Raw genomic sequence first — 16,801 nt, forward strand, 5'->3', positions numbered from 1 at the left:
ACTTGCATCGACTCGCTCCCTGCTCAACCGTCCCAAAAGGGCAGAAATCGTATCAAAACCAATTATTTTCCAACAAAAAAAAATACAAATATATATTTAAAATTAAACAAGAAAACACTAAACTTATGATCAAATGACGCTATTATAAACCCAATATTGCGACTCCATTGGTGTCGATGCAATTGACACTTGTATCGACTCGCTCCCTGCTCAACCCGTCCCAAAATGGCAGAAATCGTATCAAAACAAATTATGTTCCAACAAAAAAAACACACAAATATATTTTTAAAATTACACAAGAAAACACTAAAATTACAATCAAATGACGCTATTATAAACCCAATATTGCGACTTCATTGGTATCGATGCAATTGACACTTGTATCGACTCGCTCCCTGCTCAACCCGTCGCAAAATGGCAGAAATCGTATCAAAACCAGTTATTTTGAAACAAAAAAACAAATATATATTCTAAAATTAAACAACAAAACACTAAAATGACGATCAAATGACGCTATTGTAAACCCAATATTGCGACTCCATTGGTATCGATGCAATTGACACTTGTATCGACTCACTTCCTGCTCAACCCTTCCCGAAAGGGCAAAAATCGTGTCGAAACCAGTTATTTTCCAACAAAAAAAACATAAATATTTTTTTAACATCAAACAAAACACTAAAATTACGATCAAATGACGCTATTATAAACCCAATATTGCGTCACCATTGGTATCGATACAATTGACACTTGTATCGACTCACTCCATGTTCAACTCGTTCCGAAAGGGCAGAAATCGCATCAAAACCAATTATTTTCCATAAAAAAAAAACACAAATATTTTTTTTTAATTAAACAAGAAAACACTAAAATTACGATCAAATGACGCTATTATAAACCCAACATTGCCGTTGGTGTCGATGCAATTGACACTTGTATCGACTCGCTCCCTGCTCAACCCGTCCCGAAAGGACAGAAATCGTATCAAAACCAATTATTTTCCAACAAAAAAAAAACACAGATATTTTCTAAAATCAAACAAGAAAACACTAAAATGACGATCAAATGACGCTATTATAAAACCAAAATTGCGACACTATTGGTATCGATGCAGTCGACACATGTATAGACCCGTTCAACTCTCTCTTCTGCTTAAGGATAAATCCGAGCTCTGTTCGGTCACGTGACCCAAGTGATTTTTTTTTCTTTTCCCTCCTTGCGAGTTGAAAGGCGGGAGGGGGAGGGGGAGTGGGGGGCACGACTTCTTCTTCCTTCCCTGTTCGCGGATGCGGCGACTTGTCCTCTTTTCATCCACATTGTTGTCTTTTTTTTTCATCCACATTGTGTTTTTCCTTCTCCCTCTCCTCCATCCACGTTGTTGTGTTCGCCCTCAGCCAGCGGCCACCATGGCGGGAGCTATCATCGAAAACATGAGCACCAAAAAGTTGGTGATAGTAGGAGTGATCCTGCTTTTGTTCCAGGCGTTTGCCTTCATGGTGGGCGGCTTGATCGGTGAGTTAACTCCGCTCACTTTTTACCCTCGTCGGTGTTCGCCGTGTGTCCAATGCTAACTTTTCCACTTCTCCACATGCCTCCATACTTACGCGTTACAAGTCTTTTTGTTCTTTTGACTACATTTTGGCGCCTTGAAACCTTCACTTTGACTCCTCCGGCGTGTACTTTTTGTCAAGGTGTTTCTGGTCTAAACCTCCATACTTACCGCCTCCATCTTTAAAAAACCAGCCTAGTTTTCACTGGTTCCGTCCAAAAGTCTCTCCTGGCGTCCCCCCTCCTCCAAACACACATTTTTGCAGCAAATGCCTAAAAACATGAGTGTTCATGTTGTATGGAGGACCTTGGACAACATAAAACCATTTGGCATATCCCTGCATGGACATTTTAACTTTGGGGGTCCAATCTTGTGGTTTACATACAGAACTGAGGGGTTCTTCAAGGCACCCCCTTCAGTCCTCTGCTTTTTTGCTGCTTATTATTTTCTCTCGTAAAATTAGTTACAGCGTTTACATTTTTCCAGCCTAATTCCACACTGGAATACATGAATTTTTATCCTCAAAATTCTACATACAACACCCCGTATTAACAAGGATTTAAAAAAAATATTTATCTAATTTTATTACAGATTAAATAAACTAAGAAATCACATGTGCATACAGTACTGGCCAAAAGTTTGGACACACCATCTCCTCATTCAATGCGTTTTCTTTATTTTCATGACTATTTACCTTCTAGATTGTCACCGAAGGCATCAAAACTATGAATGAACACACGTGGAGTTATGAAACAACTGAAAACATGTTTTATATTCTATTTTCTTCAAAATAGCCACCCTTTGCTCTGATTACTTTTTAAAGTTAAAGTACCAATGATTGTCACACACACACTAGGTGTGGCGAAATTATTCTCTGCATTTGACCCGTCACCCTTGATCACCCCCTTGGGAGGTGAGGGGAGCAGTGGGCAGCAGCGGTGGCCACGCCCGGGAATCATTTTTGGTGATTTAACCCCCAATTCCAACCCTTGATGCTGAGTGCCAAGCAGGGCGGTAATGGGTCCCATTTTTATAGTCTTTGGTATGACTTGGCCGGGGTTTGAACTCACAACCTACCGATCTCAGGGCGGACACTCTAACCACTAGGCCACTGAGTAGTTTCGCACACTCTTGGCATTCTCTCGATGAGCTTCAAGAGGTAGTCACCTGAAATGGTTTTCACTTCTCAGGTGTCATAGTTTTGATGCCTTCAGTGACAATCTACAATGTAAATAGTCATGAAGATAAAGAACACGCATTGATGTGAGAAGGTGTGTCCAAACAATATATATATATATATATATATATATATATATATATATATATATATATATATATATATACATATATATATATATAAAGAGTACAGGCCAACAGTTAGGATACACCTTCTCATTCAATGTGTTTTCTTTATTTTCATGACTATTTACCTTCTAGATTGTCACCGAAGGCATCAAAACTATGAATGAACACACGTGGAGTTATGAAACAACTGAAAACATGTTTTATATTCTATTTTTTTTTTCAAAATAGCGACCCTTTGCTCTGATATACTTTTTCGCACACTTTTGGGATTCTCTCGATGAGCTTCAAGAGGTAGTCACCTGAAATGGTTTTCACTTCACAGGTGTCATAGTTTTGATGCCTTCAGTGACAAGCTACAATGTAAATAGTCATGAAGATAAAGAACACGCATTGATATGAGAAGGTGTGTCCAAACTATATATATGTGTATATATATATGTGTGTGTATATATATATATATATATATATATATATATATAAAAGAGTAAAGGCCAACAGTTTGGATACACCTTCTCATTCAATGTGTTTTCTTTATTTTTATGACTATTTACCTTCTAGATTGTCACCGAAGGCATCAAAACTACGAAGGAACACGTGGAGTTTTGAAACAACTGAAAACATGTTTTATATTCTATTTTTTTTCAAAATAGCCACCCTTTGCTCTGATTACTTTTTCGCACACTCTTGGGATTCTCTCAATGAGCTTCAAGAGGTAGTCACCTGAAATGGTTTTCACTTCACAGGTGTCATAGTTTTGATGCCTTCAGTGACAAGCTACAATGTAAATAGTCATGAAGATAAAGAACACGCATTGAAATGAGGTGTGTCCAAACTATATATATACCTATATATAGAGTACAGGCCAAAAGTTTAGACACACCTTCTCATTGAATGTGTTTTCTTTATTTTCAGGACTATTTAAATTGTAGATTGTCACTGAAGGCATCAAAACTATGAAGGAACACATGTGGAGTTTTGAAACAACTGAAAACATGTTTTATATTCCATTTTTTTCATAATAGCCTCCCTCTGCTCTGATTACTTTTTCGCACACTCTTGGGATTCTCTCGATGAGCTTCAAGAGGTAGTCACCTGAAATGCTTTTCACTTCACAGGTGTCATAGTTTTGATGCCTTCAGTGACAAGCTACAATGTAAATAGTCATGAAGATAAAGAACACACATTGAAGTGACAAGGTGTGTCCAAACTTTATATATATACATATATAAAGAGTACAGGCCAAAAGTTTGGACACACCTTCTCATCCAATGTGTTTTCTTTATTTTCATGACTATTTACCTTCTAGATTGTCCCCGAAGGCATCAAAACTATGAAGGAACACATGTGGAGTTTTGAAACAACTGAAAACATGTTTTATATTCTGTTTTCTTCAAAATAGCCACCCTTTGCTCTGATTACTTTTTCGCACACTCTTGGCATTCTCTCGATGAGCTTCAAGAGGTAGTCACCTAAAATGGTTTTCACTTCACAGGTGTGCTTGAAGCTCATCAAGAGAATGCCAAGAGTGTGCAAAGCAGTAATCAGAGCAAAGGTTGGCTATTTTGAAGAAACTAGAATATAAAATATGTTTCAGTTATTTCACCTTTTTTTGTTAAGTACATAACTCCACATGTGTTCATTCATAGTTTTGATGCCTTCAGTGACAATCTACAATGTAAATAGTCATGAAAATGAAGAAAAGGCATTGAATGAGAAGGTGTGTCCTGCACTATAAGTATTCAGACCCTTTGCTCAATACTTGATGCACCTTTGGCAGAAATTCCAGCCTCAAGTATTTTTGGACACGATGCCACAAACTTGGCACACCTATCTTTGGGCACTTTCTCTCATTCCTCTTTGCAGCACCGCTCAAGCTCCATCAGATTGGATGGGAAGGTTTTCATCCAGGATGTCTCTGTACATTGCTGCATTCATCTTAGTCTAGTCAGGGAGGTGACCAAGACCATGGTCACGCTGTCCGAGCTACAGCATTCCTCTGTGGAGAGAGGAGAACCTTCCAGAAGGACAATCCACCAATCAGTGGCCAGACGGAAGCCATTTCTTAGTCAAAAGTTTGCTAAAGTGCACCTGAAAGACTCTCAGACCATGAGAAACTAAATTCTCTGGTCTGATTAGACAAAGATTGAAGTCTTTGGTGTGAATGTTTGGAGGAAACCTTCTGGACTCATCACCAGGCCAATACCATCCCTACAGAGGTGGCAGCATCATGCTGTGGGGATGGGTTTTAGTGGCAGGCATTGGGAGACTAGTCAGGATAGAGGGAAAGATGAATGCAGCAATATACAGAGACATCCTGGATGAAAACCAACGCTTCCCCTCCAACCTGATGGAGTTTGAGAGGTGCTGCAAAGAGGAATGGTTGAACGTGCCCAAAGATAGGTGTGCCAATATTTGTCCAGTAGTCTTGTTGAGGTGGGCAGGTAGGGGGTAATGGGGGGTGTATATTGTAGCGTCCCGGAAGAGTTAGTGCTGCAAGGGGTTCTGGGTATTTGTTCTGTTGTGTTTATGTTGTGTTACGGTGCGGATGTTCTCCCGAAATGTGTTTGTAATTCTTGTTTGGTGTGGGTTCACAGTGTGGCGCATATTTGTAACAGTGTTAAAGTTGTTTATACGGCCACTGTTGGCCAAGTATGCCTTGCATTCACTTGTGTGTGTGTGTGTGTGTGTGTGTGTGTGTGTGTGTGTGTGTGTGTGTGTGTGTGTGTGTGTGTGTGTGTGTGTGTGTGTGTGTGTGTGTGTGTGTGTGTGTGTGTGTGTGTGTGTGTGTGTGTGTGTGTGTGTGTGTGTGTGTGTGTGTGTGTGTGTGTGTGTGTGTGTGTGTGTGTGTGTGTGTGTGAGAAAAGCCGTAGATATTATGTGATTGGGCCGGCACGCAAAGGGAGCAAGGATGACGTCATAGGAGGTGGCATGGAATGTGAGTAGGTGTTGACAAACAAAAACGGACAACAACAACAAAAAATGTTGAAAAACAAAGGCAGAAGTAGCAGTGAACTGGACTGTTAAAATGTTGCTTACTGGACTTTTTTCGACAATGTCTTGAGAAAGAAGAAAATGTTTCCTCTTGTTAATTCAAGGTAAAGTGTTGGTGGCACTTTATTTAAATAATATGTGAATGTATTGGCCATTTATTGTTGTTTACTTGCTTGTTTTCATCATAATTAATTTATACATCATTCCTTCAAATTATGATTCGAATCGTTGTTAAAACAAATCGTTACACCCCTAAGGTTGTGTTTTTAAAACCATGTGATGGCTCCTTTTGTGGGAAAGTAATAACTGCCGGCGTCCAGAGTAGCAACAATCAAGACCACTCCGACTAAGAGTGGAAATGTTCAACAAAGTCAAGAAATTGCAATAATAGGTGGGTAGCAATAACGTGACCTAGAAGCACTTCTTTCTGGCTTTCAGGCGGTGGTCCAAGTCCCATTAGACTAGTGCTTATTTACCTGCATCCGTGCAGATTTAGGTTTATTTTGAAAGGTTTAGAGGCAAATATAAAACAGATCATGAAAGAATATTAAAAATGGGATGGAGTGGATTTATACATCCTTAGGAAGAATTTTTTTTTTAAAGATTTAAAGCATTTATCATCACCAAACTGCTACTTCACTTAATTTGACACCAACAAGGATTTAGAGAAGAAAATATTAGAGGTACATCATGTCTTTACATCTGAGGGTGTCCACACATTAAACAGTAAAGGCCTACTGAAATGCGATTTTCTTATTTAAACGGGGATAGCAGGTCCATTCTATGTGTCATACTTGAGCATTTCGCCATATTGCCATATTTTTGCTGAAAGGATTTAGTAGAGAACATCGACGATAAAGTTTGCAACTTTTGGTCGCTGATAAAAAAGGCCTTGCCTGTACCGGAAGTAGCAGACGATATGCGCGTGACGTCACAGGTTGTGGAGCTCCTCACATCTGCACATTGTTTACAATCATGGCCACCAGCAGCGAGAGCGATTCGGACCGAGAAAGCGACGATTTCCCCATTAATTTGAGCAAGGATGAAAGATTTGTGGATGAGGAAAGTGAGAGTGAAGGACTAGAGGGCAGTGGGAGCGATTCAGATAGGGAAGATGCTGTGAGAGGCGGGTGCGACCTGATATTCAGCTGGGAATGACTAAAACAGTAAATAAACACAAGACATATATATACTCTATTAGCCACAACACAACCAGGCTTATATTTAATATGCCACAAATTAATCCCGCATAACAAACACCTCCCCCTCCCGTCCATACAACCCGCCAATACAACTCAAACACCTGCACAACACACTCAATCCCACAGCCCAAAGTACCATTCACCTCCCCAAAGTTCATACAGCACATATATTTCCCCAAAGTCCCCAAAGTTACGTATGTGACATGCACATAGCAGCACGCACGTACGGGCAAGCGATCAAATGTTCGGAAGCCGCAGCTGCGTACTCACGGTACCGCGTCTGTGTATCCAACTCAAAGTCCTCCTGGTAAGAGTCTCTGTTGTCCCAGTTCTCCACAGGCCAATGGTAAAGCTTGACTGTCATCTTTCGGGAATGTAAACAATGAAACACCGGCTGTGTTTGTGTTGCTGCATGCCGGCCGCAATACACCGCTTCCCACCTACAGCTTTCTTCTTTGCTGTCTCCATTGTTCATTGAACAAATTGCAAAAGATTCACCAACACAGATGTCCAGAATATTGTGGAATTTTGCGATGAAAACAGACGACTTAATAGCTGGCCACCATGCTGTCCCAAAATGTCCTCTACAATCCGTGAGGTCACGCGCAGGCGTCATCATACCGAAACATTTTCAGCTGGATATTTCACGCGAAATTTAAAATTGCACTTTAGTAAGCTAACCCGGATTGCCGTATTGGCATGTGTTGCAATGTTAAGATTTCATCATTGATATATAAACTATCAGACTGCGTGGTCGGTAGTAGTGGGTTTCAGTAGGCCTTTAAAGGGTGAAAGACAAAGTTGGACTTATTGGTGCATCGCTAAGTAACGTATTTGATTGACATAACGAGTGCTACTGTGATCAGGACGCTAATGAGAAAAAGGATGAGTTTGTTTGCAGTTGATTTCCTGCTACAAATATTAGTCTCATCTACAATTCATGTCTGCAGTTGTTTGTATGCTGTGAAGTTGATATTTTGTCTCATTATTTAGCTGTAGATGTCCCTGTTGTTCAGCAATGTTTGCTAGCCATAACAAGACTCAATATAGGCTGTTGAGATTTATTCATCTACTTTACTAATACTATGAAGGATATTTTCTTGATGCTAACAAATATCACCATTGGCGCTATATTGTGGTCGTCCATATAGAATAAAACACTTGTCTTTCCTGCACAACAACTAAGTTTAGTTTCTGTTATGAAAATGGACAAAGAAAATACGGTGGATTGGACCAACAATCACAATATTTATTATGAGGACTTAACATGACGTTAGTTTATTTGCACAAGCAGGTCCTCTAGTTATATTTAGGCATAGTAACCACAAAAGAACACAAACTGATGCCATCTCTTGTCCTTTCTTTACGTTTAGTTCTGCTCTCAAACACTACTAATATAGTAGAGAATAAACTGGATTGCATCACAGAAAGTTTCTCAAACAAATCAAATGTGCAAACAAACATCTTACAAAGTGATCACTGTAGACATGAGCATAGTCCGATTATATTCCACAAGATGATGAAAGTGATATTTTTAACTTTATTACCTTTTTATAAACCACTTCTTTTGGGACTCTATGGAAAATCGTTCTTATATCTCTATTTGACCAACTGGAACACCCAAGAACAGACCCGCAATATGACATTTTCTGCTCAAATTCTACACTCACTCTCACTTGTTTCAATGCTATGTTCAAGCTGCTCGACCATTAATGAAGTTAATGAATGAAACGACAAAGAAGAAAAACGGACATGACGTCATGTGCAACCCTTTTATACACTGGGAAATAATTTTAGTGCAGTTAAGTAGTGCCAGGACAAAAAAGTCCTCAGTAATTTAATATTTAGAATACGCTTTAAAAATATGCCCCAAAAAGCCTGCAATGTGGTATTTAAAGCCCAACGTGCTGAGGTATGACTGGATGTCAGTTGTTTTATTTTGAAATAAATCCATGAAATAAGTTATCCATATGTTAAATGGCTGACAAATTAGATTAGTAATAGATATAATTTATCTCCATCTCTTCTCCTTTCTTTACGTTTAGTTCTGCTCTCAAACACTACTAATATAGCCGAAAAAAACTGGATTGCATCACAGAAAGTTTCTCAAACAAATCAAATGTTCAAACAAACATTTTACAAAGTGATCACTGCAGACACGAGCATGGTCCGATTATATTCCACAAGATGATGAAAGTGATATTTTTAACTTTATTACCTTTTTATAAACCACTTCTTTTGGGACTCTATGAAAGATCTTTCCTATCTCTCTATTTGACCGACTGGAACACCCAAGAACAGACCAGCAATACCACATTTTACATTTTACAAAGTGATCACTGCAGACACAAGCATGGTTCGATTGTATTCCCCAGTATGATGAAATTATATTTTTAAGAGACTTTTCTTTCGTCGCACTTCAGCTTTTTTCTTGGACTTCATTACCTTTACTAACCACTTCTTTCAGGACTCTCTTAAAAGGTACTTCCTATCTCTCTATTTGAGCGATTGAGACACCCAAGAACAGAACAGCAATACGACATTTTCTGCTCAGTCTCTCACTTGTTTTAATGCTACGCTCAAGCTGCTCGACCATCGTGTCAATTAAATCGAAGAAGGAAGACGGACGTACACAACCCAGTATATAGTTGATGGGAAAGGCGGTAGCACAAACAGTGCTGGGCCAGCGGGGCCCAGGAGAAGGGCCGAGTGCTTGGCGTTCTTGTCCGCTCGCTGACAAATTAGCTCGTTGGGTTCCTCTGCGGCCGTGTAAGTACGCCCTAAGATGGTTTTAATGAAGCCAAATTCCTTTGTGTTTGCCTGGTGGCCCAGGCGTAGTGGGGCCAATGAAGTAGAAAGGGTGCCCCCTACCCTTGTTTCCCAACAAACCCGGGAGCGTAGCATGGGGTCGGCCGGCTGCAGCGACGGCCATTATTCTGGACACTCTGTGGGGGCACTGAAGCAGCCGCTGGGCTCAGGGTCACCAGATCCTTGAATGCAGGGAGGATTCAGATAACTGGATTGGACTCAGTTTGGTGTCATTGTGTCCTTTTGTTGAAGCCAACCCTAAGCATACTAGAAACTAGGGACGCTCCAATCAGGGTTTTATGAAGCCGATACTGATCATCCATGAGTGAGATCGGCTGATATCAATACAGATCACATTATTAACTGCAAATGTTTCTAGAGATGTCCGATAATGTCTTTTTTGCCGATATTCCGATATTGTTCAACTCTTAATTACCGATTCCGATATCAACCGATACCGATATATACAATTGTGGAATTAACACATTATTATGCCTAATTTTGTTGTGATACCCCGCTGGATGCATTAAACAATGTAACAAGGTTTTCCAAAATAAATAAACTGAAGTTATGGAAAAAAATGCCAACATGGCACTGCCATATTTATTATTGAAGTCACAATTGCATTATTTTTTTTAACATGCCTCAAAACAGCAGCTTGGAATTTGGGACAAGTTGGGAAGTTGAGGTGGGCGTGGTATTGGGGTAGGGGGTAGCGGGGGGTGTATATTGTAGCGTCCCGGAAGAGTTAGTGCTGCAAGGGGTTCTGGGTATTTGTTCTGTTGTGTTTATGTTGTGTTACGGTGCGGATGTTCTCCCGAAATGTGTTTGTCATTCTTGTTTGGTGTGGGTTCACAGTGTGACGCATGTTTGTAACAGTGTTAAAGTTGTTTATACGGCCACCCTCAGTGTGACCTGTATGGCTGTTGACCAAGTATGCTTTGCATTCACTTGTGTGTGTGAAAAGCCGTAGATATTATGTGATTGGACTGGCACGCAAAGGAAGTGCCTTTTAAGGTTTATTGGCGCTCTGTACTTCCCCCTACGACCGTGTACACAGCGGCGTTTTAAAAAGTCATAAATTTTACTTTTTGAAACCGATACCGATAATTTCCGATATTACATTTTTTAAAGCATTTATCGGCCGATAATATTGGCAGTCCGATGTTATCGGACATCCCTAAATGTTTCTATATATTTATGGTCAGTGCTATTGCCAGTTTAACACCAACACAACATTTAAATATTCTATTCTCTTTTATTACATACAATTTGTAAAACAAAGTCAATAGTAAACAATAACTAAACAAAATAAAAAACTATCTGTTAGTCTTTTATCCTTTGGTTTTTGCCATCAAAGTCCCCCTGTGTCCAGGGAACTATTCCCAAAGTTTGTAAACTATAACAAAAGCGACAACAAAATTATTGTGGAAAAACCCCAAAACCGAATTACTCTTGTACCGATTTATATACTGATACTACCACTAGTATCGACACCACCAATTTATGGATCGTTTCACCTTCCTCTTACGTTCAATGTTGACACACCAACAGTTGTTGTTATATTATGTTCTACCTACACTCTTATTACTTGTTAATTTCCTGATAATAACTGCTTACTTTCCGCTGTAACATGGTTCCATCTTCACTTTTTAAACTTTACTAATCACTTATCTGTTGTTTTTAAGTTGGCTTAGCTATTAGCATGCCTGCTGCTGGCTTGCTCTGTGTGTAAAATAAACCTTGTCCTCCAGTGATAATAGTACTTGATAATGCTTTTTTTCCGTAATGAAGGTGATTCTTATTATTTATGGTAGCAGCTCAACACTGTGTATGGAGACACATAATTAGCGGCTGGTCGCTTGTCTAGTGGGGGACCAAAAATAGATACCGTATTTTTCGGACTATAAGGCGCACATAAAATCCTTTCATTCTCTCAAAAATGGACAGTGTGCCTTATAACCCAGTGAAACTAATGTACAGATTAATTCTGGTTGTGCTTACCAACCTCGAAGCAGTTTTATTTGGTACATGGTGTAATGATTAGTGTGACCAGTTGATGGCAGTCACACATAAGAGGTTGAAGCCTGTTCAATAAATGACGCTAACAAGTAGCCGTAAGCAAGCAAACCAAAACTTTGATGTTTCATTGAGAATATAGAACATTACACACAGCGCTCAAAAATCAGTCAAAATAGTTTAGTACGACTTTGGTAAACTACGAAGCCGCACCACTTAATGGATTGTCGGAGTATTACGGCTACCATAGTCAGACGCACTGTGCTTCAACATACGGTATTATTATGGTGTGTGTATAAGGACCCCAAAATGGCACGTATTAGGAGACATGTTATTTGACGTTTTGTTTCGCAATATTATACAAAACAAACTTTTCTTACCTTCTGGTACCTGCTGTTGTGTATTTGGGATCTGCATAAGTCCCGTAGTCAATAAGCTCCTTATTTTTCTCTGTCCTCTTGTTGTGGGGCATTCAATCCGCTGTTGTCATTTCTAATGTAAAGTAGCGTCAGTAGACTCGCTGTGGAAGTGCTAAAAACTACCGGTGCAATAAAGATGACGGGGAGAAGACGTCTTCGAAGTGGAGCCATGTACAAACCCCGTTTCCATATGAGTTGGGAAATTGTGTTAGATGTAAATACAAACGGAATACAATGATTTGCAACCCATACTCAATTGAATGCACTACAAAGACAAGATATTATTTTTTTTTGCAAATAATAGTTAACTTAGAATTTCATGGCTGCAACACGTGCCAAAGTAGTTGGGAAAGGGCATGTTCACCACTGTGTTACATCACCTTTTCTTTTAACAACACTCAATAAACGATTGGGAACTGAGTAAAGTAATTGTTGAAGCTTTGAAAGTGGAATTCTTTCCCATTCTTGTTTTATGTCGAGCTTCAGTCGTTCAACAGTCCGGAGTCTCTGCTGTCGTATTTTACGCTTCCTAATGCGCCACCCATTTTCGATGGGAGACAGGTTTGGACTGCAGGCGGGCCAGGAAAGTATCCGCACTCTTTTTTTACAAAGCCATGCTGTTGTAACACGTGCTGAATGTGGCTTGGCATTGTCTCGCTGAAATAAGCAGGGGCGTCCATGAAAAAGACGGCGCTTAGATAGCAGCATATGTTGTTCCAAAACCTGTATGTACCTTTCAGCATTAATGGTGCCTTCACAGATGTGTAAGTTACCCATGCCTTGGGAACTAATGCACCCCCATACCATCACAGATGCTGGCTTTTGAACTTTGCGTCGATAACAGTCTGGATGGTTCGCTTCCCCTTTTGGTCCGGATGACATGATGTCGAATATTTCCAAAAACAATTTGAAATGTGGACTCGTCAGACCACAGAACACTTTTCCACTTTGCATGAGTCCATCTTAGATGATCTCGGGCCCAGAGAAGCCGGCGGCGTTTCTGGGTGTTGTTGATAAATGGCTTTTGCTTTGCATAGTAGAGCTTTAACTTGCACTTACAGATGTAGCGACGAACTGTATTTAGTGACAGTGGTTTTCTGAAGTGTTCCTGAGCCCATGTGGTGATATCGTTTAGAGATTGATGTCGGTTTTTGATAGAGTGCCGTCTGAGGGATTGAAGGTCACGGTCATTCATTGTTGGTTTCCGGCCATGTCGCTTACGTGGAGTGATTTCTCCAGATTCTCTGAACCTTTTGATGATATTATGGACCGTAGATGTTGAAATCCCTAAATTTCTTGCAATTGCACTTTGAGAAACGTTGTTCTTAAACTGTTTGACTATTTGCTCACGCAGTTGTGGACAAATGGGTGTACCTCGCCCCATCCTTTTTTTTGGGGAAGCTGTTTTTATACCCAATCATGGCACCCACCTGTTCCCAATTAGCCTGCACACCTGTGGGATGTTCCAAATAAGTGTTTGATGAGCATTCCTCAACTTTATCAGTATTTATTGCCACCTTTCCCAACTTCTTTGTCAATTATTTGTAAAAAAAAAAAAAAAGTTTATCAGTTTGAACATCAAATATGTTGTCTTTGTAGCATATTCAACTGAATATGGGTTGAAAAGGATTTGCAAATCATTGTATTCCGTTTATATTTACATCTAACACAATTTCCCAACTCATATGGAAACGGGGTTTGTAAATAGGAAATACGGCGCATCCTGAAGCGACTGTCAGAAAGCAGCTTGAAGATGGTCTGTAAAACAAAATCTATGCAACATTTTGACCAAACCACCATTACATGGTATGTAGAACACAAGGAAGTGCTATAAATGTAGAATTTTTTTAAATAATATGACCCCTTTAATGCGTCTTTTGTATGAAAATACACCTGAACAGACTCCAGTGCGCCTTATGGTCTGAAAAATACGGTAGTGTCAGTCAGAGGGGATAGCTGTTAAAACACATAAATCGGAAATGGCCGATCGCAAACGAAACTAATCAGTCGGTGATGAAACGTAGCAGTGGGACATCCAGCCATTGAACCTACCCAAACTGAATAGAAATATAATTTAATTTTTTTTACTTGACAACATACATTTTTTGTCCATGTCTCTACATGGTCACCATTTACAATTTTTGTATTTCATGTAGCTGAGCTGTGGATGAATTAAATGATACCCACTGTATTTATTTTTTACTTGAATTGATTATATTGGAGGCTTTCTTTTGCCTAATACGTTTTGAATTGATTAACGTGGACCCCGACTTAAAGGGGAACATTATCACCAGACCTATGTAAGCGTCAATATATACCTTGATGTTGCAGAAAAAAGACCATATATTTTTTTAACCGATTTCCAAACTCTAAATGGGTGAATTTTGTCAAATTAAACGCCTTTCTAATATTCGCTCTCGGAGCGATGACGTCACAACGTGACGTCACATCGGGAAGCAATCCGCCATTTTCTCAAACACCGAGTCAAATCAGCTCTGTTATTTTCCGTTTTTTCGACTGTTTTCCGTACCTTGGAGACATCATGCCTCGTCGGTGTGTTGTTGGAGGGTGTAACAACACGAACAGGGACGGATTCAAGTTGCACCAGTGGCCCAAAGATGCGAAAGTGGCAAGAAATTGGACGTTTGTTCCGCACACTTTACCGACGAAAGCTATGCTACGACAGAGATGGCAAGAATGTGTGGATATCCCGCGACACTCAAAGCAGATGCATTTCCAACGATAAAGTCAAAGAAATCTGCCGCCAGACCCCCATTGAATCTGCCGGAGTGTGTGAGCAATTCAGGGACAAAGGACCTCGGTAGCACGGCAAGCAATGGCGGCAGTTTGTTCCCGCAGACGAGCGAGCTAAACCCCCTGGATGTCTTGGCTCACACCGTCCCTTATGCCACCGAAGATGATCAAGAGAAGAATATCGAACCTAGCTTCCCTGGCCTGCTGACATGAGGGTATGTCTGCAGAATATATTAATTGATGAAAATTGGGCTGTCTTCACTCTCAAAGTGCATGTTGTTGCCAAATGTATTTCATATGCTGTAAACCTAGTTCATAGTTGTTAGTTTCCTTTAATGCCAAACAAACACATACCAATCGTTGGTTAGAAGGCGATCGCCGAATTCGTCCTCGCTTTCTCCCGTGTCGCTGGCTGTCGTGTCGTTTTCGTCGGTCATATCGGTTTTGTCAAACCGATATGGCTCAATAGCTTCAGTTTCTTCTTCAATTTCGTTTTCGCTACCTGCCTCCACACTACAACCAGCCGTTTCAATACAAGCGTAATCTGTTGAATCGCTTAAGCCGCTGAAATCCGAGTCTGAATCCGAGCTAATGTCGCTATAGCTTGCAGTTCTTTCCGCCATGTTTGTTTGTGTTGGCTTCACTATGTGACGTCACAGGAAAATGGACGGGTGTATATAACGATGGTTAAAATCAGGCACTTTGAAGCTTTTTTTAGGGATATTGCGTGATGGGTAAAATTTTGAAAAAAACTTCGAAAAATATAATAAGCCACTGGGAACTGATTTTTTTTTTTTTTTTTTTTTTTTGTGTGTGTCCTGTCCAGCTTCTCAGGCAAATCATATAGTTGATGTAGATGCCCATATCGGCTGTTCAGATTTACTTTACAAAAGAGAAGTGTAGGATACTTCTCTTGTTGCCTTATTTGTATTTTACTTTATTAAATGTATTTATATTATCATTTAGGGCAGCCGGGCCGGAGCAGGAGGGGATAGAAAGAGAAAAAAAAAGAAGACAGAGGGGGAAATTGTGGGGACAAGAGGGGGATTAGACAGAGAGACAAAAACAACAACAGCAAACAACAACAACAACAACAATAGAGCAACATCAGCAAATATGACATGTACAAATATGATGGTAAAAGTAATAGCAAATAAGCAGTTAGCGAAAAATAAAAAATAATACAGAAATAACAATGAGCATTATTACACTACAAATGGATCAATACAAATACCAATAGAAATAGCGCTATTGATAATGAACAATACCAATAATTTACCTTTATTATCAACAATACAGTTGTTTAAATGCAACAATACATATACGTAATGATAACTTGAGATACGAAAGAATGCAGAAAAATGGAGGGGGAGAAAGAGAAGCAACCTACATTAACCTTGTAGATTGTTATAGTCACAATAGGTTAAGCTTTGTCAGTGTGCCATGTGTTACACCCAGTTTACCCTAGGGCAACAACGTTAATATATGTTTGATGAAACGTGATTATGTGCATGAGTGTAAGTATGCATATGTACTTGTATATGTACAGAATGTGTATATGTGTTTGTACAATGAATGTATATGTACAGAATGTGTATATGTGTTTGTACAGTGAATGTATATGTACAGTATGTGTATGTGTATGTTTGTATGTTGAATGTGCGTGTGGATGTACGAACATTAGGTAGGTAAATATGTACTGTATTTGTGTATGTATGTGGGAGCGTAGGTACCTATGTACGTATGTGAGCATATGT

General features: G+C 39.7%; 1 protein-coding gene across 1 annotated transcript in view; it reads left to right on the forward strand.

The window, feature by feature from the left end:
• The first annotated feature begins 1,241 nt into the window (after positions 1-1,241).
• wls (Wnt ligand secretion mediator) overlaps positions 1,242-16,801 on the forward strand; it is a 113,747-nt gene continuing 98,187 nt past the window's right edge. Inside the window, exon 1 of the mRNA XM_061941270.2 lies at positions 1,242-1,509. Within this exon, the coding sequence (XP_061797254.2) occupies positions 1,284-1,509 (226 nt within the window). The 5' untranslated portion in view covers positions 1,242-1,283. The remainder of the gene's footprint in view (positions 1,510-16,801) is intronic.

This window comes from Nerophis lumbriciformis, linkage group LG03 (genome assembly GCF_033978685.3).
Source record: "Nerophis lumbriciformis linkage group LG03, RoL_Nlum_v2.1, whole genome shotgun sequence".
NCBI lineage: Eukaryota > Metazoa > Chordata > Actinopteri > Syngnathiformes > Syngnathidae > Nerophis > Nerophis lumbriciformis.